This window comes from Calypte anna, chromosome 1 (genome assembly GCF_003957555.1).
Source record: "Calypte anna isolate BGI_N300 chromosome 1, bCalAnn1_v1.p, whole genome shotgun sequence".
Taxonomy (NCBI): domain Eukaryota; kingdom Metazoa; phylum Chordata; class Aves; order Apodiformes; family Trochilidae; genus Calypte; species Calypte anna.
The window spans coordinates 22242580-22267734 of record NC_044244.1 but is presented as its reverse complement, the minus strand read 5'-3'; the positions used below and the strand labels follow the sequence as shown (position 1 = coordinate 22267734).

At 35.9% G+C, this 25155-nt stretch overlaps 1 protein-coding gene across 1 annotated transcript in view; it reads right to left on the bottom strand.

The window, feature by feature from the left end:
- The window catches only part of CADPS2 (calcium dependent secretion activator 2), a 277107-nt gene that overhangs the window by 105692 nt on the left and 146260 nt on the right, over positions 1-25155 (bottom strand). Inside the window, exons 9-11 of the mRNA XM_030447170.1 lie at positions 8974-9040; positions 3037-3145; positions 1699-1902 (exon numbers count right to left, since the gene is read on the bottom strand). Coding sequence (XP_030303030.1) covers positions 1699-1902; positions 3037-3145; positions 8974-9040 — 380 coding nt within the window. The remainder of the gene's footprint in view (positions 1-1698; positions 1903-3036; positions 3146-8973; positions 9041-25155) is intronic.

Genomic DNA, 25155 nt, shown 5'->3' with positions numbered 1-25155 from the left:
ATTAAAACCAAAGGCAAATAATTTCATTTCAGTCATATCAGTTTGTGCAAATTGACAAATAAGAATGACAGACAAATTCATTATATTTTGAAGCTTTTGAGCTTTCCTTAAACTGTCTTTAAAAGAAACCTTATTTGTAATATGGTTTCTACCTGAGAACTGTTGTCACCTAAACTGTCTAAGGTAACGTCAAGATATATCAGCCTTGTTTTTACATTCTTTACCACTGTAAGTAATTTTCTCTTAGAAATAATAATTTCAGTTTATCAAAATAAGCAATTTTTCTTTCTCTAATTCCCCCTGCCTTGTGGTCAGTGTTTTCTAGTTCCTTTCACTTCCATGTAAGCCTTGAGTCCAAGAAGGGTACTTCCCTGGCTACTTCTGATTATTGTCACTTGTTTTTATTTTAACTCATGCCCACAAAGTGGAAACTTGGAGGGGAGCACAGTACCCAGCCAAGATCCAGGTAACTGAGGAGGTGACCAGAAGCACTGCTTGGCTCTTGCCCCACCTTGGCTTCTGCATTGTCACCTCTGCAAAATACTTCACCTTCCCACCTCCCATGATGCAGTTAGTTCATTCTTTCAAATTGTTTGAGATTAAAAATTCAACAGATGTTGGTGTTTTTGTGAAATAAACTGGGTTTTTTCAAAGTTCTTGACACCTCAGTCATGGTTTTACATAACTATTAAGTTTAAAGTATCCCATCTCACTGTCTTCTAGTAGCGTAATAGTACAAAAAATCCACAAAAATGGAAAGATGTGAGACATTGATAGTAGGACTGACAGAGGGAACTGGTTTTGGGTAAACCTGCTACAGATTTCATAGATTAAAGCAAGTTAAGTCTTAAATATTTGTCTCCCTTCTATCACTCTACATTTAGAGACATATAATAAAGAAGGATTACTGCATACAGTCCAATGATGTTGTAAATATTTGATAGTTATTACAAAAACCTTTGGATTGCACTAGTTGATAAAAAAGTTGATCCCCTCAGCTCGTGAAACAACAGAAAAATCCTGTATGTTTCCTTTGTGCAGGTATCTAAACAACATAATACGTTTAAAGAGATTATATTAAAATTTAACACATGGGTAAAAAATGCTATTTACCCTGATTTTCTTTGAAATGATACCTTCCTCAAAGAATGGTGAGGAAACCCTAGCCCCAATTTAAAAAAAAACAACAACCCACAATATTTTTTTAATTTATATGTAGTTCAATATTACACTGAAAGGATGAAAAATACAGCAGCCCATCTATTGCCTTTCAGCTCACGATGCACTTTCTGCATTGTAATTTTTAGATCACTAACACATAGAATGTATGATAAAGCAGACCTAAATCTATAAAATTTGAGAAAAGATTATTGCTTTTCTATTCCACACAACACTGGCTGGCTAGTGAAAAATATAATGTAAACTAAACACCATCTCCATGGTAATATGTGGGTCAAATGCAATGATCATGAAGCTAATTGCCATATTTTCATGGATTATAATAAAAATAATAACCTGCAAGTCAGGATTTCCCTGCCTGATAATAATAATGTGAGCTAAAGAGCTCCTGCCTAACAACAAAGCACATTTCCCAAGGGAATAAATTCTGCTTAATCAAACTTCATTGAGGGAACTGCTACATATTTTACCAACTAAAACCAAAAGGAAAGCCACAAAAGAAATAGAAAGCTAACTTACAAAGTAGGGATACATCTGTGTCAGCGTTCCCTCCTTTAGGATTCATCTTCTGAGCCTGGCTTGCAGGAACAGGTTTGTATGATTGACCTGTGGCTCTGTACATGGCTTGAACCCAGAGTATTCTATCCTGTTCATCATCACTGGCAAATACCACAGTATCACCTTCTTTAACAGCATTGAAAAACATTCGACCACCTTGAAGACCTGGAGAAGGAAAAGGAAAGGTAATATTAGTAAGTACAAGTTACTTTGAAATCACCATCATTTATTTTATTATTGGTTTGTGTGTGTGTGTGTGTGTGTGTGTGTGTGTGTGTGTGTGTGTGTGTGAAAACATCTTACAGGTACATATGACATGGAAGAAAGGCAAAATCTGGAGCTATCTGGATCAAATGGTAATATATGGAAGTAACATATAAATAGAATAAATACAAATATCACAGGAGAAAATATTTCTGTAATTCCATTTCCAGTTCAATTATAATTTATTTCTTACTCATCGTCTCGGTGTCATATGCTACTTTGCATTTCTCCAATATAACCTCCTTCCAGGCCTAATTTTCTTATCTGTAAATCCCTGTCTATTTTCTCTCTTCTTAAAAAGAAGCAGCACCATACCTCTTATCAGTGTTGCTGCTCCTGACTTTGTACCTTTCATTCCAGTGTTTTATTCTGAGAGTGCATAACTAGAATAGCACAGTCAGTGTGGCTGCTCCAGCCATTCTTCTGGCTTCTCAAACACCTTCTGAGTATTCTTTGTCTTTTCAATTATTCTAGACATCAAGCCAAGGTTTCCAAAGACTAATCTTCAAATATTAGAAGCTTCCTAAATTCATAACCCTCCAGTACACAGGTAGAAGGGAAGAGCGTTTCTCTGGTTCCTAACTTTGATTTCCCACTGTGATTTTAATACTAACTTGTGTTTTTCTCATATCTTCAAATTTATACTTGATTACTCAGAATAATATCTCTTTAGCAAGCACTGTAATCATTCACCTCTTTTTATAAGTAATTTGTGAGTATACTTCACAGTATATTGACAAATTATTTCACCATCAATAACAGAGAAAAAGGAAAGACTGACTGGTATCCATGATTTTCCCATTGTATCACAGGTGGTATTACAGTGCTTGAGGCAAATTTAAGTTTATTGCTCACTTTTATTACACCAAGCTTCCTTCTATAAGCATAATTTTTCACACTAGAAAATGCTACTGAAATAACTGCCAAACCTTCAGATGCTGAAAAGAAGAATCTTGGGGGTTTTGCTGCTAGATGAAAATGAAAAAAATTGAATCATCTGTTTTACACAAACATATCATACATAATGAAAAGTACCTGCATGAGGAGCTGTATAATCCACAGTGTATCCTTCGAGTTGCATCAGTTCCTGAGGCTCAGATTTCTTTTCTCTGTAACTGCACATTGCAAATGTGTACTGGCTAACCTGAATAAGAAAGGACTTCTTAATTGCTGAATTCCATTCCAGAATTGTGTAACACACGTACCACTATTTAAATTAGCTTTCACTTGCACTGAAGAAATAAAGTCCATTTTTTTTTTATAGAAATATTTATAGTGTAAAACTTTGTGTTCTTCCCCCTTCCTGCCAAAAGGAAGGGGAAAAAAACCCATAAACCTATCTCTCTGCAGGTTCCTGAGATATAATATATTTTGGGTTGTTGCTTTATGGAAAACTGTTTTCTATTAGGGAAAATACTTGGTACCATGGTACTGACTAATCTGCTCAGCCTACTGTGTGAGAAAAAAAAAAAAAGTCCTGCATTCCAAGCTGGGAAAAAAAGGATTATATATATAAAAGTACTGTTTGTATAAGGAGAGGTACAATTTTCATGCAGCTGGAAAGACAAATAAACAATCTGGCCAATTCTAGTCAAAGACTGTAATACCAGAACCTTCAGTTTGATTTTATAGTACAATTTCTGTATCTTTTGCACTGTGTTCACAGCCATCTCCAGGTTGCTTGGCTCACTGGATAGTCCTGCATAGGTGAAACAGCTTGCAGCTGGCATGAGCAACATGAGTTACTTCTCATCAAGTACAATTATTAAACAAAAAATAAACACCATGGGGTTTAAGATTTCCTAGAAAGAATAGAAAGTGATAAGGGGAGCTGGAAATATAAAGAAAGGAAAGTAGCTGCTGGGAGAGGAAAAGCAATCGCTTAAACTGAGATGTTAATTGCTTAAACTGAGATATTAATTGCTTAAACTGATATTGCTTAAAAATGAGATGTTCCCAGCCTTAAATGGAGAGCTGGAAAGACCATGAAAGGTGACAAGAAGAAATCTGTGAACATTTTAAATCTAAGGGAGTGGAGTTTATATAGGCCTCTGAAACTCTTGTGTCCAAGGACTACCTAGCCAGCTGATTTGTTTTCAGTGATAATTTCTTAGATCTGTAAAATTCTGCAAGGATCTAAGGAAAGGCAAGGATCTGGTCTGATAAAGATGGATAAAGTCTATCTCAGTAACTGACTATTCAGCTGTTACCTAGATTTAATGCTTCATCCACAACTTCAGGAAAGAGCCTTTTTGAAGTAAAATTTTGACAGCTGATTTCACCTTCATTCATCCATTCACCAGTGCTGTACCTGCATACCACTCCACCTCAAATTTCAGTGGCTTCAACTATTACTGACAGAAGATTTTTGATTCTCATTCTCTAAAAATACTTTCTCTGCCACAGCATATACAAGCAAATGAAACAAGTGTGACATCTCATTCCATAAAATTGTCATCAGGCCTCAAATGTTGAACTGATGCCTCCAGAACCACAGCAGAGGTGTGCAGCTGAGAAAAATGATATCTAGGCATTTCAGTTTATTTAATACATTAAACAAAGGCAGTTTCATAGGACATAAGAATTTGTGTGACATTGTCAGGCAACTAGAACTGAATGGCAGCTTTCCACATAAAATTTAGGGTATTCACTTCCAGTGGGCTGCATCGAGGAGAGCAAGCTTATATAGGGATAAACACAGACAAAAAAATCCCAGTCTAGAATTTCACTTTGCTGCTTTTGCATTGAGCCCACAGTTCTGCTTTTATTTATGGCATATTGTTTAGAAAATTACTGTATTTTGGTTTGTTTAAAGATTTTAAGTTATCCCTTGGGTGGCAGAGGAGGGGATCTGGGGGCAGCGGAGCAGTCCTAGCCCCAGGCATGGGGCACCTCCCTGGGCAGGGGCAGGGGCAGGGGGAGGTCCAGGCTGTGGGTGGGCCTGGCTGGGCAGGACCTATTGCTGGGCTGGGAAGAGCTGTGGGGAGATGGAGACCCAACTGGGGCTGGGGACGATGGCCCCAAGAGGCTGAAATGGGATCCTGGGATGTGAGACGGGTGGGGATGCCCTGGGCAGGGAGTCAGGGCCATTGGTCCCTCAGAGCCCTGACATGGGTTTCAGCTCCTATGCCATGCCATCTGCTCTAGGCCCAGAAGCAAGATCATCTCTGCTATCTGCTTGGTGTTTCCTTTTATTTAATACCAAAAACTGTATTTGCCCCCGTGCACAGGCACAGAGGGAGCTGTTAACCACACATTGATAAATCCTTTGGAACCAGCATTGTATTTCCTGAGAGCCCCCTCCTCTCCTTTCCTTGTAAACTGTACCAACCGATTAGATTTGGCTAGCTGGCAATGCAGTAAGGATATTTTTCAAATGACTGGATTTTGTGGGTGTTGGCAAGCACACATGATGTCAACAACTCTGTATAACCACAATGTACAGGCAAACAGCCTTCAAAAAGCCAGCCTGCACACACTAACAATGGAAATGCATAGGATGCCCATTTTAGTTCAGATGTCTTACCTAAGCTTGTGGGAGATCTGGGCTGTATGTTCATTTTTAACCTCACGTCTATAAGAAGACATAGATTGTAATGCTGCTGATTTTCCTTTTTCAAACGCATTTCAAATGCATCCCCTTATTTTAGAGGAACAATTTATTAAAAGATATTAATTCCATACTCAGTCTTACACATCATCTTTTTGCTGAAAATGAGATGTTTAAAAGTGTCTCTACCAAAGAAACTAATAGAAAAACTCCAGAAAAATGTTGGGGGGGAAAAAATCCAATAATATAAAGAAATAGACAACTTGCCTCACTGGTTTACACTTGCAGTCTCTTAAATCCTTGTCCTTATGGTTATCAGTGGCTGCTATTATTATTATAAACACTAGAATAATTATACTTAAAATTGTATTGAAACTATACTTTTTAACATGCATCTATAGCCAGGCTTAAGTGTGTTCTTAGTGATTGATTAATGAAGATGTACAGAGCTTTTATTTAGAATTCAACTTAAAAGTTAGGACTAAGTACAACACATTCTCAGAAGAAAGCAAGAATCAAGCTACCTTCTTAAATAGTAATTATTGACTGGATCAAAAGTAATTCTCTTCCTAGGAATGCGATTTCCTGCATTTCATAATTTTCTAGAGGTCCAAGCACCTGACTTCCCAATGTTCTACCTAGTTTATAACAGAGTGGGAAACCAACAACATGTGCAAGCATTACAGACACACAGGCCCAGAAATGTGGACATGTGAGCAGTGTCACAAGGAGATTGTCCCCACGAGTCAGAAAGGCCCTGTTTAACGTGCTGGGAGGAACTAGTACTGCAAACCCGAAGGCCACCTCTGGTCCCTTCTACACATCACTGGGCAGCCTGCTTCAGGAATACAGGAGCAAGCCACACCATACTGTGTGGCTGGTGTTTGCAAGAAAAATTATCAATGAAACAAATGCCTGACTTTTCAAACCTTAGAAGATAAGAAATTAAAATGACAGAAGTGAATCTGCATTCAGATTACTGGAGCAAGACAATTATCAGAGGAAATGAGTTAAAACAGGATGTCCAGCTGATGCTTTTTACCAAATTACGTTGTTGTCTTTTTCCAGATTGAAATGAACACCTTTTCAGAGAAGTGATTGGATTGTAAAAGGACAGAAAGCCAATATAATGAACAGTTAAATGCCCAGACTCTGAAACCTTCCTGTAACACTGTTCTTTCAGAACACTGTTCTTTCACTGTTCTTCCACTAACACATGAAGCAATAGTGAAGGTGCACTTTACTCACACCATACTCCTGAAAGTTCAACATTATTCATCTAATTTCACACCTGAGTTGAATTTCCAAAGCTGGTGTAAACTTTACTAATAGCCTTTGCCTCAGTACTGAACTTCATGGCCTTTAATATTTTACTAATGTAAGCTAAAAGCTCATTTACAGAGGACAACTCGTCAGTATGTCAATAATATATCAATACAACAGACTGGTATTCATTACTAAATGCTTACTTCACATGTATTGACTTCAGCCTATTGTCAGTGCATGTATCATGAATGGACTGTATAAATGAGCTGAAGCTCTCTGTACAGTAAATATTGATTGAAGACCACATATTTATATAGCCCTATTGAGCTGATAGATGCTTTAAAATGAAATAGATAGCTAAATCCTGTCAAAGTTGGAAAATTCCTGCAATATTTTCCTGCTGTGTTTAAATAGTAGCATAGAAATCAGAAGATAATTAAGATTAACTTGGCTGAAATAAACTGGTCTTCTAGGTGGCTCCATGTCACACACACATAGAAAGGCTTTCAGGTGCACACTTTAAAACTCAGATGACACCTGTGACCGAGAGGAAGAGAACAAAGTCTTTCTTTTTATGAAAGGGGAAATCTAAACTAGGAGGAGTGCTAAAGAAAAGTACGAAGGACAAGGGAGTATCTAGTTTTTTGGTTTTTTTCCCTGCAAATTTGTCTTCCCTTCACATCCATGCTTTAGCAGATATCCTATACAGAGATCTTACCAAATGCAAAAAAACTTAATAAATTTACTAAAAGTCCTTATTTCTTCACAGAGGACCTTGGTAAAATCAGAACCCAAAATTAATTCAGTAGATTTTCCAAAAGATCCTTGGCAACCATTAGTCACTCAGTGATACTCAAGCCACTTCCCCTTGAAGCCAGGGAGAACACTGTACTGATGTGAAGCTTAACAAGAATAATATGCAACTAGTTTCAGCTTTTAATTTTCCTTCAACAATACCTTTTTCATTTATTTATTTTTTTTAACATCCTTACAATTTTCATCATTCAGGAGACACAGGAGACCAGGTGAGTGTGAGTGTCAGAGTGGTAGAGAAAGGAACCAGGCATTCTTTAAAGCAGTTTTAGAAGCTTTTGTTCTTAAAAAAGCCTTGTTTAACAGGCTTCAGCCTTTGTATTATGTTTATTGGAGACTCACACTTTACCAGTTTTCTGTCAACAAAACAAAGGACAAAGAAGAACAGCATTTCCTGAACTGACTCAAAAAAACATCAAATTTGCAACTGCCATCTGAAGACAAGTTCAAACAAAAAATTTTGCAAAGATTCACAAAAATCATTAATCCATAAAATCATTAAATTAATAAAAATAATTAATATACATAAAATTTGATTAAATTTTATGTATAGTAATATACATAATATATATAATTCATAAAATAATTAAGATTAATTGTAGAGAAACATTGTCAACCAGGTGCCTTGAGTTGCCAACGAGTGGGTGTGAGTCCACCTGTGCCTGATTAGGACAGGCCCCTATTGGGCATGAGCAAGACCAGGGGGCCAATAAAGGTGGGACACACACCCACAGAGGACACCTCAGTTCACTCTGGTGCAAGGCATGGAGAGGCCAGCAGCTCATTGAGCCTCTGGAGCAAGAAAGGCTCTTCCTGCTACACTTCTACCCTGGAAGCGCTGTGTGGTGGCTGGAGTCCTGGAAGAGACCAGCAGCTCGTCGAGCTTCAGGAGCAAGAATGGCTCCTTCTGCTACAATTAATAAATCATTAATTTCTTCGTTTGACCACTCAAAATCTATTGTTCTTTTCCTATTCTACTAATCCCATATTCATTCACTAGCATGTGAAAAAAAGTTATGAAATATCAGCTCAGCACATTTTTGTGGCCAAACCCAACCGCTACAGTAGGTCTTCTGTAAGAATTACATATATTACCCAATTTAATATTGCAAGGAAGAAGAAATATAACTTTAGTAAAAAAGTACTTTTGACAAAGTTGTTTCTCACCTTTGTAAATCAAAAACCTGGATGTCTCTAAGCTGTAAGAAGTTTGGAATTGTGTAAAAAATAGGGAATTGTGTATGTGTTGCCTGAAGATACTGACTTACTTGACAGAAACCATTTATAAGAGAATTGATAGTCCAAGACAACTTTAAAATGAAATTTCAAGGCAACCTACCAACCTGAACAAGAACAAAGTAGCGTTTTTTCCACCGTTTCCAAACCTTCTGTCCTAGAGCATACAAATATCTGCAAAGGAAATAACAAAGAGAGTGTTCTTGCATTATTAACCATACTATTAGGAGGACTCAATACAAGTAAGTGTATTCATTTGCTTTGCCTACTGCACTGCTTCTTCAGTGTTGTCACATGTAAGAAGTATTTTTTTCTTCTATTTACTCAGAGCATAAAAATGCAAAGATACTCCTTTTCATTCCAAATAAGACAAAAATCATGAAACGATCTCATGTATAAGAAAACTAACATGCTTTTCACTTCATTTTACCAACTGCATCTGAAAATTAAAACCAAAGTTTAAAGTAAAACACTTTTTGGCTACATAGAAATATTGATTGTGAGAAAAGTTAAGCTTACAACATGTTTTTTTCCTTATTGCTTCCATAGATTTCCTAATGGTTCTCTAGTCTGTGAGAAGTCAGCCAGTGTCAATATGGGAAAATGCTCAAATAACAAAATGTTGGTGGAAACAAAAAATTAATTTTTTTTTTTTTTTTCCCCAGAATAAACTAGAATCTAATTTCCCGAACAGAAGCACTTCATTATAAAGACAAATAGCAAAACCTCATTTTCACCTTGGCAATTTCTAGGCTTCAGATCAGACATGGTGATCAGAAGATGATAAAACCACAGATGTTGTTTGGTGGTACCCAAGAAGCTGCAGCAAGTTTTATGACATTACACTTTTTTCTGTCACCATGGTCATGTGATGACTGTGATCTGTGAATTGTAAGCAAGAGCCTAGGAGGCTCTGCTGCTTAAAACCTGACAAGTGAGCAAAATATTTCTTACAAGATGTCCCTTCTGGCTGGCCAGCTTCTGTTAAGAGCATCTAGTACAAGTAGGTGGGTCAGAGGTGGAACAAAATCCAAATTGTGCAGGTCAATGCATGCTGGCTTCACATGGCACTCTCCAGAGGATGCTGGCACATATATTAGAGAGAATTTATAATGACTAGGATCATAGATGGTTGACTCAGGTGGCTGGCAAACATATAAGTACCTTAGTTGTAAAAGGTACCTCTTCTTTCTGATGTCTTTTTGGGCTCTGTTGCCCAGTGGTTCTGAACTCAGAGGAAAAACAGAGCAATAAACCAATAACCAATAAACAGACAAGGAAGGTACAAGCAAAACCTTTTTACCATCTGTCCTAGGCAGACACTCAAGCACATTCTTTCTGCTTTAGGGTATCACATACCACAATTTTTTTGTCTAACATGAATTTTCAGTGTAATGCTTATTTAACAGTGGCTTGTCAAACCACATGATGGCTCCCTCATTACTGCCCTCTTGCCCTTCTACAACTCTTCCTGTATGTGTGCTGAAGCTCTGCCTTCTTTGGTTTCTCTGTTTTTATTTGTGTGAGAGAGAGGACGATTGACTTTTTGTGCATGATTACCAGTTGATGTAGTTTTCTTTGAATAGTTCAGATCCTGCTGTGCTCTTTTTCACTTCTTAATTCTATGACTATTACCAATTCAATAAAAAGAAAGGAGTACAGGTTATGTCACAAATGTTACAAAAAAAAAAAAAAAAAACAAACAAAAACCATAACAAAATAAAAAGGGCCTACTGGGGTTTATTTAAAAGTTCAGAAAGTTTTGCAAATAAAGAAGCACTTACCTTAGAGTGATAGGAGGATATTCCCAAACCAAGTATGAACTATTTTGCTTTTCATACATGTTTCAAAAGGGGTAGGCATGTTACCCTAAATCAGCACATTTACTTTCACCATAGCATATCAGACTGCTATTGCTCCAGGGTGGAGGGGGAATGACTGATGAATTTCACTCAGCCTTGAAGATTAATGACCAGGGGTGCAGAAAAGCATCAAGGTCTATTGGTAGCATTTGGGCTCTCCCACTCCTAAGCCTGTTCTTCATGGTGATTCTGCCACCATGTGCCTCAGAGCATCCTGCACAGTTCTCTGATGTATATCTGAGGACAACTGCTCCACAGACTGTGAAGACCAACTGAGAATACATAGTTCTCATGTGCTACAGTACAAAGATATCCTGCTCATGTTTCCACTCTGTTGGCATGTCTTAAATGACTGTAAAGGACTAACAGAGGATTCTTCTTGCTCAAGGATAATCCTAGCATCCTCATCAGCAAGTAAACATGGTACCATCAGTGGGAGTGACTTCACATTCCAAGAGGGAACATGGCAGAATGTGAGTAACCCAACCCTAGAAATACCAGATTTAATTAATTATTTCTCATTATTAACTGTGAGTGGTATAGATAGGTGTTTTTAACATAGGAGAACTTTAAGGAATGTTTGCTATCAAAGAAAAAGTTGGTTTTTTTTTAAAGTACTTTTCATGTAAGACATGCCACACGTGGTCCTACAGTACAGGTAGAACTATCACAAGTTGCAGTAAATTAAAAGTTATAAATAAGAAAGCATTTAAAAAAAATAGTATCATTTTTATTCCTCCTTCAAACTAAGTTGTTAAATAGGAGCTTCCTTGGGCAACAATGGAATGGAACATAAACTACCTAACTTTAAAATCCACCAGTCTTAGATAAGATTAGGTAACAAAGAAAACAGCACTAATGACACAAAGCTGGGATTTAGTGCAGAAGTCCAAAGTCTTATGTTACTTGGTTTTACAAATTGCTATAAACACAGCTATAGTCTTATGTTATTAATCCCTCTTCCAGTGCCATCTCAAATTATGCCATTTTGTTTGTTTTTTTAAATGTAGAAAGTTCCTGCCATTTACAAGGGATATAACCTGTGCTCGTCTTCAGTGTCCATGCCCCTAAAAGATGAGGAGATTAGTTCTTACTCAAGAGTTTAATATTCATGCCCAGGAGGAGTCAAACATGACAGACTCCTAGAATTCTCTTTGAACTTCTCTTTCCCATTTCTTTAGCACTGAAAAAAATGGGATGCAAAAGACCTAAGAACTTTGTTAAATTTGGACAACATTAGCTAGGATTTACAGAAACTGCAGGTGATGTCTAGAATGGAAAAAGTCTACAAATGCCAGTTTCCACAATTAAAAGGCACTTAGATTTCATGGTTAGAGCAGGAAATTAATATATAACAGATCCAGAAGTGAACTAAGTCTTAGAGCTGAGTTGAAGAACTTCTGTTTTTAAAATGGGGAATTACATAATTCTTCAGGGGCCTCTAGTAAATGTCAGCACCACAAACCATAGCAGACCTCTATAGTCACAAACTCACAGAGCTGCAGCCTGCTGCTTTCTCTACTCACATGTGTCTGCATTCACCTACAGGCCCCACTCACTCAACCCAGAAAACTGTGCACAAGATCCATAGTGTTAATTGTTCAGGCTATTTTAAACACCCTCCGCATCAAGAAGAAATACACAGCAGAAATATCAAGAAGAAATACACAGCAGCCATTCCTTCAAACGCTGCCTTTCTCCAAGTAAAATTTTCTGTGCAATGCAAAGAAGAAACTGATATATAAGAAACTGATATTCAGAAGAAGCCAACTCCATATTTCTAAAAATTTGCCGTACCATTTACTACAATTTTTTTCTTGGTTTGACAGTCATGACAATCTAAAATATGTCTTGAATTATTACAGCTCAGACATATACTGAGAAAGAAGATACTGAAATAGTTTCCCTGTATCTGAGCACTGAATCAGTATTTGCTTGTTACCAAATAGATTTCACTTGACTTCTTTTTAAGTGTTTAAATGAGTGTTTAAAGTGTTTAAAGTGAGTGTTTAATGAGAAGACTGATGAGAAGTTGGGAAAGATTGGTTTCCTGAGGTCTGCAGAAACAGACATAGATGTCAGACTTTTATTCTGATAGATTCATTTAATAAATAAGATACATACACATAACAACTATCTCTGCACATGCACACATTAGAAAGCATACTTACAGTTAGTATGCATATGCCAGTTTGCCTTCTTCTGTCTTTTTATATTATTCACATAATTTCCAATAATTTAACACACTTGTCTTTATACAGCACAAAGAAAATAGGGCTGTGATCACATGTGTTGAGTCAGTAAGTGCTACACCAATGTAAAGATTTTCTAACACAGTTTGGTGGTAATATGAAAACACAACCAAATGTATAAACCATTAAATCAATGAGAATTTTGCTCTTAGAAACAATTTTGTAATTTCCTTTGCTTCAACATTATTTAATACTGCTTCTTTTCTCTTCACTTACTCCCAGATTAAAAAGTAAAAATTAGATTTTCCTGCAGTCACTGGTTTACCTTGCAATGCTTACAATTTGGTGGAAAAATAAACATTTAATTTTATTTAAAGCTTCTTTTCCTGGTAAACAAAAATACAAGAAATTACATTTCCACTACAAAGCACAGAAACCTGGATGAAAAAACATTTTATGTATTGCCTTGTATCAGTCAGTATCTTTTTCTGCCCTAGAAATAGAACAATCAAACAGAACCACCATTTTCTTTGAAAAGGATGAGCATCACTGCGTTTTAAATAGATAAAGGTGGAATATTTTCCTAAGTGTATTTCCATGTGTTACAAAAATGCAAAACCATATTGCTAAATATTATAGTTCCATTTCAATTGTGTGATGGCATACACAGGAAAGAAGATGGCACCTTATTTATTCTAAGTCCATGCTGCTAAAGTGCAGGGTTCTACTTTTTGATGATAAAATCAGCACTGATGAATAGCTCAAAACCATAATTGAGTGTGGAATATCAGAGCTATTCATTGCTGGAGAAATGAAAAAGGACTTACTACTTCTACAGAGATCATTTTTAGACCAGCCTTTTTATTCTAAGGAACGAAGCAATCTATCTACATCTTGAATGATAAATTCTCTACTTGTAAAAGGCTTCATTTATCACAAACAATGAAAAAAATACAGAAAGAAAAATCAATAGGTGTAGCAGTTTAGTCCAGCAAAGGCCTTTCTTAAAGAGAAACCTCAGTCAAGGTTGAAAGAGCAATTAATGCAGTCTCAAAAATCTGGGCCACTCTGATAGAGTTCGGTTAACATGTGGCAGAAGTAATCATCCACTTGTGAAAATGATTTTCAGTTCATTCTCAAACACCTTTCAGACACTCATGATCCCATTTAACTGACAACAATACAGGCTATCTGTGGGCATCATTGCATTCGCTGTGAGAGCCAATGGGGACCAAATGCCCACAGGCACTTTCAGTCATCCCTGCTCGCTTGCATAAAAGGAATCTTCCTTGTGCCGCATTCCTTCTTTTATTTAACCCCACAAGATTAAGCCATTTTTTTGTCTTCAGTTGAGGATGAGAGAGAAAACTGATTCAAGACAACAATATGACCTGGGTCATAAGAAACCTAGCTGTAAACATTCTCAGATTCATTTTAGCACTTTCTGTGCTCTTGAGAAAGAGAACTAAATAAGCTTTCACCAGATGGAATGGAAAAAATCAGCTTAAACTTCTCCTGTAATTATGCCTGCTAAGGATAAAGAAATGTTGAAGAATGTCAAGTAATAAAAGCATCAGAGCCCCAGAAAACAGTTCCATTTATCCCAGTAAGCAAGCTACTCATAATATGAACAGACAATGTGGATTTTCCCCCCTCCTAAACAACTTCTCACTTACAGTATAAATGGTTATTTGTAAGTTGGAAAATGAGATCCCTACGTTATTTAACAGTGCAGTCCAGAACACCTCAGCCTCTGTGAATATGCATGCCAGTACTTACAGAACCTGTGAAGACACTGCAATGGCAACTGGAGAATTATGAATCCAATTTATGTCATGTAATTAAACCTATTTGGTATGCAAAGTGAGAGTGTTTGTCAGGACCGAATGGCATCCTTTAGCCTTGATAGAACTCCAGGCAACAGAGGAATAAAATCCTTTAGATGCAAAATAAATACAGAAAGTGCTTCCATTCCATGTAAACTCATTGTAATGTAAACAGGTCAAGCAGTACAACTGCAAAACACCTCGTGCTGAGAAGCAGGTGTCCCTTCTCTTGTGCTTTTCAACACAGTTTACTTAGGACTAGCTCTGTTCTGAACCCATGGACCAAATAGCTACAGAGCTTGCAGCATATATTGGTGCACACCTGGAGCTCTTCTCTTGGTTTAAATTCACCTAAAAGGTTAACAGTCTGTGAATAAAACTGTTCCCTGCTATGATACAAAGAACAATAAACAGGAACAACTAAGTGATTTGGTTTTAAAAGTGAAAATATGACTTTGAATGCTAATGTTGGTGTAATAGAAAAAGTTTCAATTGCACTGCTCTCCCTTGAGCATTCGCTTGGCTGTGGAAATGGGCCGTAAATCAACTCAGAAGTATCTGACCACACAGAAGTATCCAGACATCCAACCTAGATAGAATCTCTGCCATTGGAAGAACATGACATTGCAGTGAAGTAAAAAAAAAAAAACTACCCTGGTGACCCTTTTTCCAGCCAGGCAGTAATATTATTTGTGAACTAGAAAGCCTAGACATTTGAGGATCTGTTAATATGAAAAAATCTAATTTTGTTTCTAGGTCACACTGCCACTGATGGAATCAGTCAAAACACCCTGCTCAGTGTCACACTGGTATAAAACAAATCAATGAACAAAACTGACAAGTGAAGCAACTCCAGTTCTGGAATCCAGGTGTTGGAAAAAGTCCACTTTTAGAAGAGTGATGGAGGAGTCATGAACTCTTTCAGGAATTAGACTTGGCTTTGGTTATCTCTGGCTGATTATGTATTTCTTTTTGCTGTCTAGAAAACTACCTTTGAATTGATAAAACTTTAATTTTGTAAAGAAAATGATCTTCAGCACACACCATTTTGTATTTCTGGTAATAAAACATATAAGCAGAACAAGATGCATACGTTTCCATCCTAAAGACTGTTAATTCTAAATATTGTAACATTTGTTGTCACCATCACTAATAGGTATTTTAAAATCCGAATAAAATAGTATAAAGAGGTATAAAGAGAGATTTATATCTGATCTACCAAAGGCATGAAGAAATATGTTACAACTGGTACCTCAATTAGTGATTTGAAGCAAAGCATGGAAATGATGATAACGAATTAGTCTAGCACTTTCCTTCAATTTGTGCAAATGTTTATTCAAAATGCTTTGATGTTTTAAAACTATTTTTTAAAAATTCTTCACGGTTGGATTTTTTTTTAATCCTTATAAAGATCCAATTAAAAACACTATTTTAATACATTACCAAAGTTTTGGTAATTTAGGAACAATGTTTGACAGTTGAGAAGTACTTCGTAAACTTCAGGTAAATATACCTCTCAAGATGTCCTGTGAGGGAGGTCAGCACTATTACTTCAGCTTTTGTCAGACAGAAACCAACATGGAAAAAAGTGAGAACTGTTCAGAACCTGAGGTCCTAGTGCAGCAGAGGAAACAATCAAGGAAGGCTCATGCCAGCCCTTACCTTCCAGACATTGGAAAGTGCATTTCAGAAGCCTACAAAGCTGTTCAGCCTTTTCACTCCATTTGTCAAAAGATGCAAATCATTCATGAATTTTAAAAAATAGAAAATCTTACAAAGGGAAACAGCAAATTAAATATGTTTGTCTATGCCAGTGACTGTATTTCCCTTGTATTTTGCGTGGACCCAGTGTAAACTACTTGAGGTACATTTCATCTTCAGAGCTGTGCAGATTACCCTTTGGAAGCACCCTTCTGTCTCCACTGGCTGTACTGGATCCCTACACTGCCAAGACTCCAAGCTTAGGTGCTGCAGTTAGTTGCCTGAAAATAAATGAAGGAAGTTTTCTGTACTTAGTCATCACCAAACCAAGAAAAAATGACATTCACAGAAAATGTTTCTGTTTTCCATCTGACAAAAGTAGCCATTCTAAACCACAATTAAGAATAATACATATTAGTTTCCTCTCTTCATCCAAAGCTGTGAAGTAAAGCTCCTGTGGATGCAATGACTGAACTTAGCCAATATTGAACAGACTGCATTGATTGTAGAGATTTCAAAATACACACTTGGTAGGAAAAAAATCTTTTTAGTTGTGCTACTACAGAGCAGTCTAGAATGAAAAGTGCTAGAGTAAAATTTAAGCAGCAGTGGGGAAAATGCAGTTATCTGCTTAGAATTCATAAACAATCTTTAAAAGAGAAGGCTTTCCCAAGCTGCAGAAATAAAAAGCTTTTATTGGGAATGATGTCATTTTCTTCTGTACTAAAATTTTGGCACTTCATTCTGTCATACATTTGGAAACTCCCTTTTAATTTACAGACTTCATGTAAACATCAAAACCAATGCGTGCCATTTCTCTTTCCATTCAACGTACAACAGCTGAAAACCACACAATTCTGCCTCTATCAGTGGCGCAGACTGTCTCTGTTGCATCTGTAGCACCTTGAAGGAATGCAGGAATGGTGCCAGACATTAATTTCCACTCTCACAGCAATGCAAATGCTGTGGCTTGTTTCCATGAACTCAAATTAGCTATATGTCATTGTGCATTTTAGGTGTTCCTGGACAGGTTTGTGAAAGAGAAATTAAATTGCATTTCCTATTAGTATGCACAGAGAACCATATCTACAGGTGGGTGGAGTTTGAAAACCCACTGAGAATACTCTGACAAACTTTCCCAGTCATCTGCTGCTGGCCATGGGGAGAGACAAGTGACTGAGTTAGATGAAGAGTTGGTCCAAGATAGTAAGGCCAATCTAACATTCTGATAGAGACATTCTGCCTTAGGAAACTTAATGGTTCAGAATGGTTGGAGTAAAAAACTATTTTTATACTCCTGGCTGCCTTTTGATAACAATGCAGGGGGAAGAAAAAAGGCAGAAGATTTTCATAGTAGACCCAACCAATCAGCTCTCTTAAAATATCCATTTAAAGATATAATTGTATAATTTCAATGATGCTAAAAAACAAAAAAAGACTTCTGATTTTGTGTCACTTTTGAAGCAACTTTATGAAAGAATTTAGAATTGGCCACTCAAAACCATTCAGTCCTGTACCATGTTCCTAACAGGATGTGAAGGAAAGACGGCACTTATGCACAGAATTCTCTCCTACACTCATGCTATTACTGGCTTTGGGAGTTTCTTTACTTAGAGAAGGTGCCTCTGTATTTGCTACTTCTTAACAGATATTTGTTTCAATGAATTTCCATAATGCTTTTCTCAAGCCTTTTAAACTTCAAGAATTGACACCTACCTGCACAGTTCCACACCTGAACTACCCATGCCTAGAAGCATCTCTTTTGGTTCTCTCTGAAAATGCCACCTACTAATATTATTTAGTGATTGTCCTGTGGCACAGGCACAATAATTATCATTAACTGATTTATTCTTGAAAACACAACACACAGAAACAAACAATCTAAAACTGAATTTCACAGGAGTTATTCTAGGAATCAATAGTATTGTATCACTGAGAAATACATTCCTTTTAAGAAATTTATGTAAGTATTCCATAATAACATTCAGGATTTTTAAAATTAGGAAAAAAAAATTATAGATAAATGATAATAAACTATGATAGAAATGATAATAAACTATGAAAGAAATTATAATAAACTATGAATATCTTGAAATGGTTTTGTTTTGGCTGGGTATAAAAAAAAAACAACACCAAAAAAAGTGATATACAAGACAGACACAAGCCTATAAAAATAGCACAGATTTGCTCTTTTTGTCAAAAAGTTCTTTACTGTAATAAATACATAGAAAATAAATCATTAGAATGCACTGTCCCTGCACTGGAATTATTAAAATGGAGTTTATTTGCACCTGGAGCTGTAGAGGGAAGATTTCTGGAATACAAAATTCACCACATGTGAGGGAGCATCGGAGCCATCTACTGGGGTCAGACCATTCCTGCTGCACAGGATTGCTCTGATAAGCAACTCCAAAATAGCAATAATAAAGTCATATTAAACTGGAAAACTGCTGTTACATAAAATTAACATTTAAAAATTCCTTAATATCTAAGAGGCTATCAAAATCTAATTCAAAATGATATCTGCTACCTGAATGTGAGGGGATGTTTGAGTGGTTTTCTCCTTACTAGAATTTTTAGAAGTAATTTTTAAAAAATATCATCTCTTTCTAAATAATGCAAAGGGTAAAATGCCTCCTTTGGAAGTTTTGTTGATCAATTTAAGTGGAAAAAAAAAAAAAATTAATCCTCTTAGTATCTCTTGAGGTCCCTTCCAACCCATAACAGTGAGTGATTCTGTGATCACTCATTTATTATTGTTCAAATATGAGACTGAGATCTTTCAGTCTCTTTCCCCAGACAGAACTTTATGCATGTGTGTGTATATTTAGATAAGCATATAGAAAAAAGGACTAATTTTCTGCAGTAACTCAGGAAAGAGTTAAGAGAGCAGAATAGTTTCAGTGTTCCTTAAACCTACTGTACCAGCTGCTTGGAGCTAAATTTCCAACTAAGCTTTGATAACTCCCACATTAAATATTTGAAAACCTTCTTCTAAAATAAAATATAAATATAGCAAAATGTCAGTTTTATAGTTACTTCAAAATCGTACTTGGAAAATTCTAAAATTAATATTCATCTGCTTTATCTGTATATACTAGGAAAATAAGCATGTTTCTAAACTATAAAAGCTTTCACAATACATAAAGAATCAGTGAGATTCATTTAGCTTCATTATAATCATATTCCTATCTTCTCCCTTAATTTAACCATGCTGCCCTCCTGTGGATGTCAAGATATGGATAATGCAATGGCTCAGGCTGTCAAAATCTAGTTCAAAATGATGCCTGCTACCTGTTTGTGACTGACTTGAAGAGGAAAGAAAATACCACTATGTAACCACAAATAGTAGCTAAATGAAACTTCAGAGTAAGGACTGTGAAGTTTTAAAATTAATATTTTAAATAAGTAGAATGTTCTCTTGTTCTACAGAACATATATATATGGGTGCACAGAGTCATACATATTAATAAAACATTTAAAGAAGGGGGAGAACATTCATTGTTGAGTTACTTCGTCAACTGAAGTACCAACACAGTTAAACACATCTATTATAAGGATTATGTAACAACTCAAAAAGCATGGAAATTATTTCCAAAAATATTGGTATTTGGTAAAAAGTGCCAACTGGTAAAATTGTAATCTTTGTTTTTCCCCTGGCACAGAGATACCAAATACATTATGAGGAATTATTCAGTCAAAAAAGTTGTATCTTTACAGAAAAGTATTAAAATGTTTTGGAATGGAAGAATCTAAATTTAAGGACAGGTATAATAAATTATCCAAATAAATTATCTCACACAGAAAAAAATCTATTTTTCTCAGTAATTTCCAGAAAATTTATTTTTAATAAGTTCTGTTACTATTTAACTGGAAATTAACATTATGCACTAAAACATTTCTATAATTTGAGCTCATCTATGTTTGATTTGTTTGATTTCTAAATCATTAGTTTAAAACAGATCAGTATGCAACAGATACCAAATCCACTGAAGTACAGTAAATGAAATGACATAATGAAAGTTATGCTAAAAGTCTTAATGATCAAGTATGATTAAAATTCACTTGCCTTTCTGAAGAAAGACTAAAATTTCTAAAAGCTACAAAAGGTAGTGATATTTTCTGATTCTAAAATATGTTAGGAAGTAAACACATTTTCATTAGGATCCTTTTTTTGTCTTTAACTCAGAAATAAAAATGTCAAGTGAAATGTTAAACTTTAAATTGAGGCCCCTCCCTGCCTAAATATTGTATGTATTATTGAGTAGACTGTGAAATAAATAAAAATTCTCAGGAAAGTAAAAAACCACAAGATATTATTTTGGACATTTAGTAGAGCCACATGCTATTTTGTGCCAATTAGTGGAGTTGCTAACATGCCATATCAATAAAAAACAATTGACCTAAGTAGTGGGGCTAATTAAATGAAATAAGATAATTAAGTGCTTCTCAATATATAACAAAAAACTATGGCTGAAAGTGTTCCATAATGTTGTCCTTTTGTTTTCCCATTATCTGTTATTCTGCCAAGTTTTAATCAGTGTATCTATATGCATAAAAGAGAGTGTCCAGATGTTAATGTGTTGGTGGCAGGAATCAGCTGTCCAATTAAAATTTATTGAGTGTGCAAGGAAAGGAAAAAAAAAAAAGGAGCCTTTCACTAAGCAGAATACACAGAGCTCAATTAAAAATGAATGTTACATTTGTGATTAAATAGAACACTCACATTCTCTGATGGCAATAAAATTTGACATTACATAGGATTACTTTATTAACTTAATCATAGAATAATAACCTCAGAATCGGAGTTATTTTCTGCCTGAAAATAGATCCGTTGCTTCTCAATATGCAACATAAAGGTAATGCTGCCTTTATGCAAATTGTTGGTTCTTTATCTATGATGAATTTTGGGGGGACATGAGTAGTGAATGAAAGAAAAGCAACAGTACCATTTTTAGAGATCTTAGTCTAGCACATGTTCACACTTACAGGCAATGCTTGCCAGTTTCAGTTGTGTTGCTTGCATAATAACTCACATTTCCTTTAAATGCATTCATTTCTCAAAATATTTCTAAGTGGCTTGACAGAAAGATTCATAAAATGACATTCCACTCCTATGTAATGTGGTATCTGTTCCCAGCCTACTGCCCTTAACTTCTCAAGCTTCAGATTTCAGCTTGCCCTTCAAAGCTAAGACTTCCAGACAGATGAAAAGGGGCTAGAGAACCATAAACATTCAGATTGAGAAAAAAGACTGTCAGAAATCTGTCCGTGGGGGGAACACATCCTCTTGTAGACTTCTCCACACCAGCACTAATTCAAACTGAGCCAATTTATTCTTTTCTACTTGGTCCATGATGCATTCAGCTTGAAACGTAGTGCAATTTCAAAATCTAAATCAGTGCTCAAAATCATAAATGGAAGAACACATGATAAAAATTAACTTTTAAGCCACTCGGACTGTGTTCACTTCTCTCACCAGAACCATACAGGTTTTTTTGAAGAAAAGCAGATGGTAGTTTTTGGTTGGCAATCTTCTAATATTGTCAGAGGAGCTCTCCATCTGGTAAAGCAAGGAGAGCTGGTCTGACCCCAATGGAGACTTTGTGGTGGAACTCAAGCCTACACCTACCAGAACTTTTTCCCTGCCAATCTGTCCCCAGTTTACTCCATACACGCAGTATGAAAGATAATCCTAGAGATCTTTTTTTCTGTCTCTTGCACCAAGGACAAACCATACAGAGGACTGAGCATTCATCCATTTTTCGCCTACCTGCTCTCTTTTATCATATGTGTGTGTGTGTGTATATATATATATATGTATAGAGGGAAGAACAATAATCTCACACATTAAGAAATGAACAAAACCAAAGCTAATTTAGGATGGGATTAAGTTAAAACAGGTCTGTGACAGTAAGCAGGCTAAAAAGATTATTTATAGTGCAGGGGGTGAACTCTTCACTGCAGTTTTTTTTTCAATAAAAACACAGCGTGAGTTAATCATACAGAACTCTGTATGAAAGCATGAGTACACCAATGACATGGCAAAAATCACCAAAATGATGCCATCACACAGTTTGCTCAGGGATTTGAGACGTATTTGAGAAGCCTGATGACCAAATGCCACAGTGTGGACCTGCCAGGACAAGTGTGCTGACATTTAACAGGATGTGGAGTATCTCAAGGGAGCTGCTGGGGTGAATATACTACTTGGGCAAAACAACAGTAGTGTAGGGCCATGGGTTACTCTGCTACCATGTCAAAATTAAATGTTATAATCATTGAACTCATACTACCATAGAGAAAAAACCAAAACAAATAAAACACCACTAAACTGAATTTATATAAAGTTACTTCTGCCTTTACATTTCAGGTAGACTACTATAAAATTGCAAGTAAGAGATTTATTAGCCACATCCAGTATTGCATTACAATTATTTTTGCTCATACAAAGTAGTATATTATGAAATGACATCCACAGTACAGCAGAACTGACTCTACAGTAGCCACCTGAGCCAGCATTCCAGCACATAGAGAGGATTAGATTGGTTTACATACTATCAGTATTCAAAATTAATTTCGCTGTCATATGTGTCTTCAATTTTGGAAGAGTTTATATTCCAAAAGACAAATATTAGATCAATTTTACCTTCCTACAAGTAACAGATGGACAGTGCAAGTGACAGAAGGACACAACGGGCAGGTGGCATGCCCCTCTCCTTGCAGCTAACAATATTGGCATCCCCTGTATAGAAATAATGCCAGGCCATGCTAAACCATATGCAATGTCAATGTATGTCAGGTGGAAAGAACTCTTAAATTTTATGTCAATGATTCATGTATGGCATAATGAAACAAGTCAAATTACCTGATGAGAAAGGCTTATAAGCAAACTGCATCTTTCCTCTACATGATATGATTTGTAGTAGCATAAAGCTATACAAACAAAATCTAAGCCTATTATTTCATGATCTTTGGTTCTGCAGTCTAAGAAAATAATAATATTGCTTAGGTGACTATATACAGTAATAATGTTATGAATTTAACAGTTACATCTTCATTACCACAAACTCACACAATAAAGGGAAGTTCCCAGAACTGCTTTCAAAGGAACTTAGCAAAAACTTTTAAAATTATAAAACAAATAAAAATACAATACTAAATAAATATATATATTCTACTATTTATTATTCTGGAATAGGTTATGAAGCAGGGATACGTGTGTACAGTTTCATTCCAATGATACTATCAGCAATATTTTGAGTGTGTTTACACCCTAGTAATTTCTTCTGAACCTTTAATCAAAACTAAAAGTCAGATGTTGTTTTGAATTACACTTCTCCAAAACTAAGAGAACTGTTTAACAATAGCATAATGAAATTTAAGCTAAAGAAGCCAACCCAAACATTCCAGTCAGACTAGAGTCTCCTCAATTAAAGTGTAGAGTTACTGGGAAATTCCCCCTACTATTACTGCAAATTTTAAAACACTTCTGATAAAGACAACATTTTTTTAACTGTTCATCATTTAAAAACAAGCACCCTACTGTGTTATTTTCATTTTAGTAAGACAAATGATGCATAAGAAAAAAAAAAGACCTGCCTATACGTCACTTCACATACTGTGACTAAACTGCTCAGATCATGATCTTCCATGTGAGCACCTAATGACACATATTTTGCTACAACATATCATTTATTTTTTTAATACTACCTTCAATCACATAGCACTAAACAGTCAGTCCATCTATTCTTTGTCATATATATATGGAAAACACATGCAATTTAAACTTAAACCAAAGTTATTTCTTAGTCATTTAGAACAAAAGCCAACTACAAACCACACTAAACTTTAGATTTTCTCAATTTCTCACCTCCAGTTTCATTACCTTAAGGTCTGTTTTCAATTATTAGTTCATCATTTGGCCTTCTAAGTTACCACTTGCTGAAAATTTGCTATTTTCAATGAAAATATAGAAAAAATCCTTTTTTAAATATAGATAGCTTTCTGAAGTTGCTATATAAGCATTTCTGATAACCTGCAAGACACTGTTTAGGTTTTTCTCTTTATATTTTTAAAAAATAATCAATAAAACAAAAATTTGTAAGGACAAAGGCAAAGTTTCACAGAAGCATGTATTTAATGCATTTTCAGGATTACACCTTTACTTGAACCCTTGGCAATGGGTATCACAGATGCTGTTGTCCAGTTTTAAATTAAGTACTTAAACAAAAAATGATGCCTCTAAATTGGTAATTTAGTCTAAGTGTCTTTGAAAAGAATCTCTCCATCAGTTGCAGTTGCAGCACTTTGTTCACATTACAGAACAGATTCAGAGCATGTGAAGCAGACTCCTCTTGCATGAAATGAAACTATATGTGGTGCTCTACTAGTGCACCTCACATAGTCCAGTCTCCAAAGGGCTGTCAGTCATCTACAGCAAGAACAGGCAAAGAATGGACTAAATCCCCAGAAATGCATATAAAGTGATGACCAGGTCCTTAGCAACCACTGAGTCACTTTACAGGCCTGTCTGGGCACACTTTGCTGTTTGTTTCTCTGCAGTCAAGAAGGAAGCACATGCCAAGCACAGTTCTGATCTTCGAGGTTTCCACCTCTTCGTACTGGGTAATGTCATTTTGGTAGAGCATCAGTGGCTACAATCACAGAATCACAGTGTCACAGAATCCTTAGAGTTGGAAGGGACC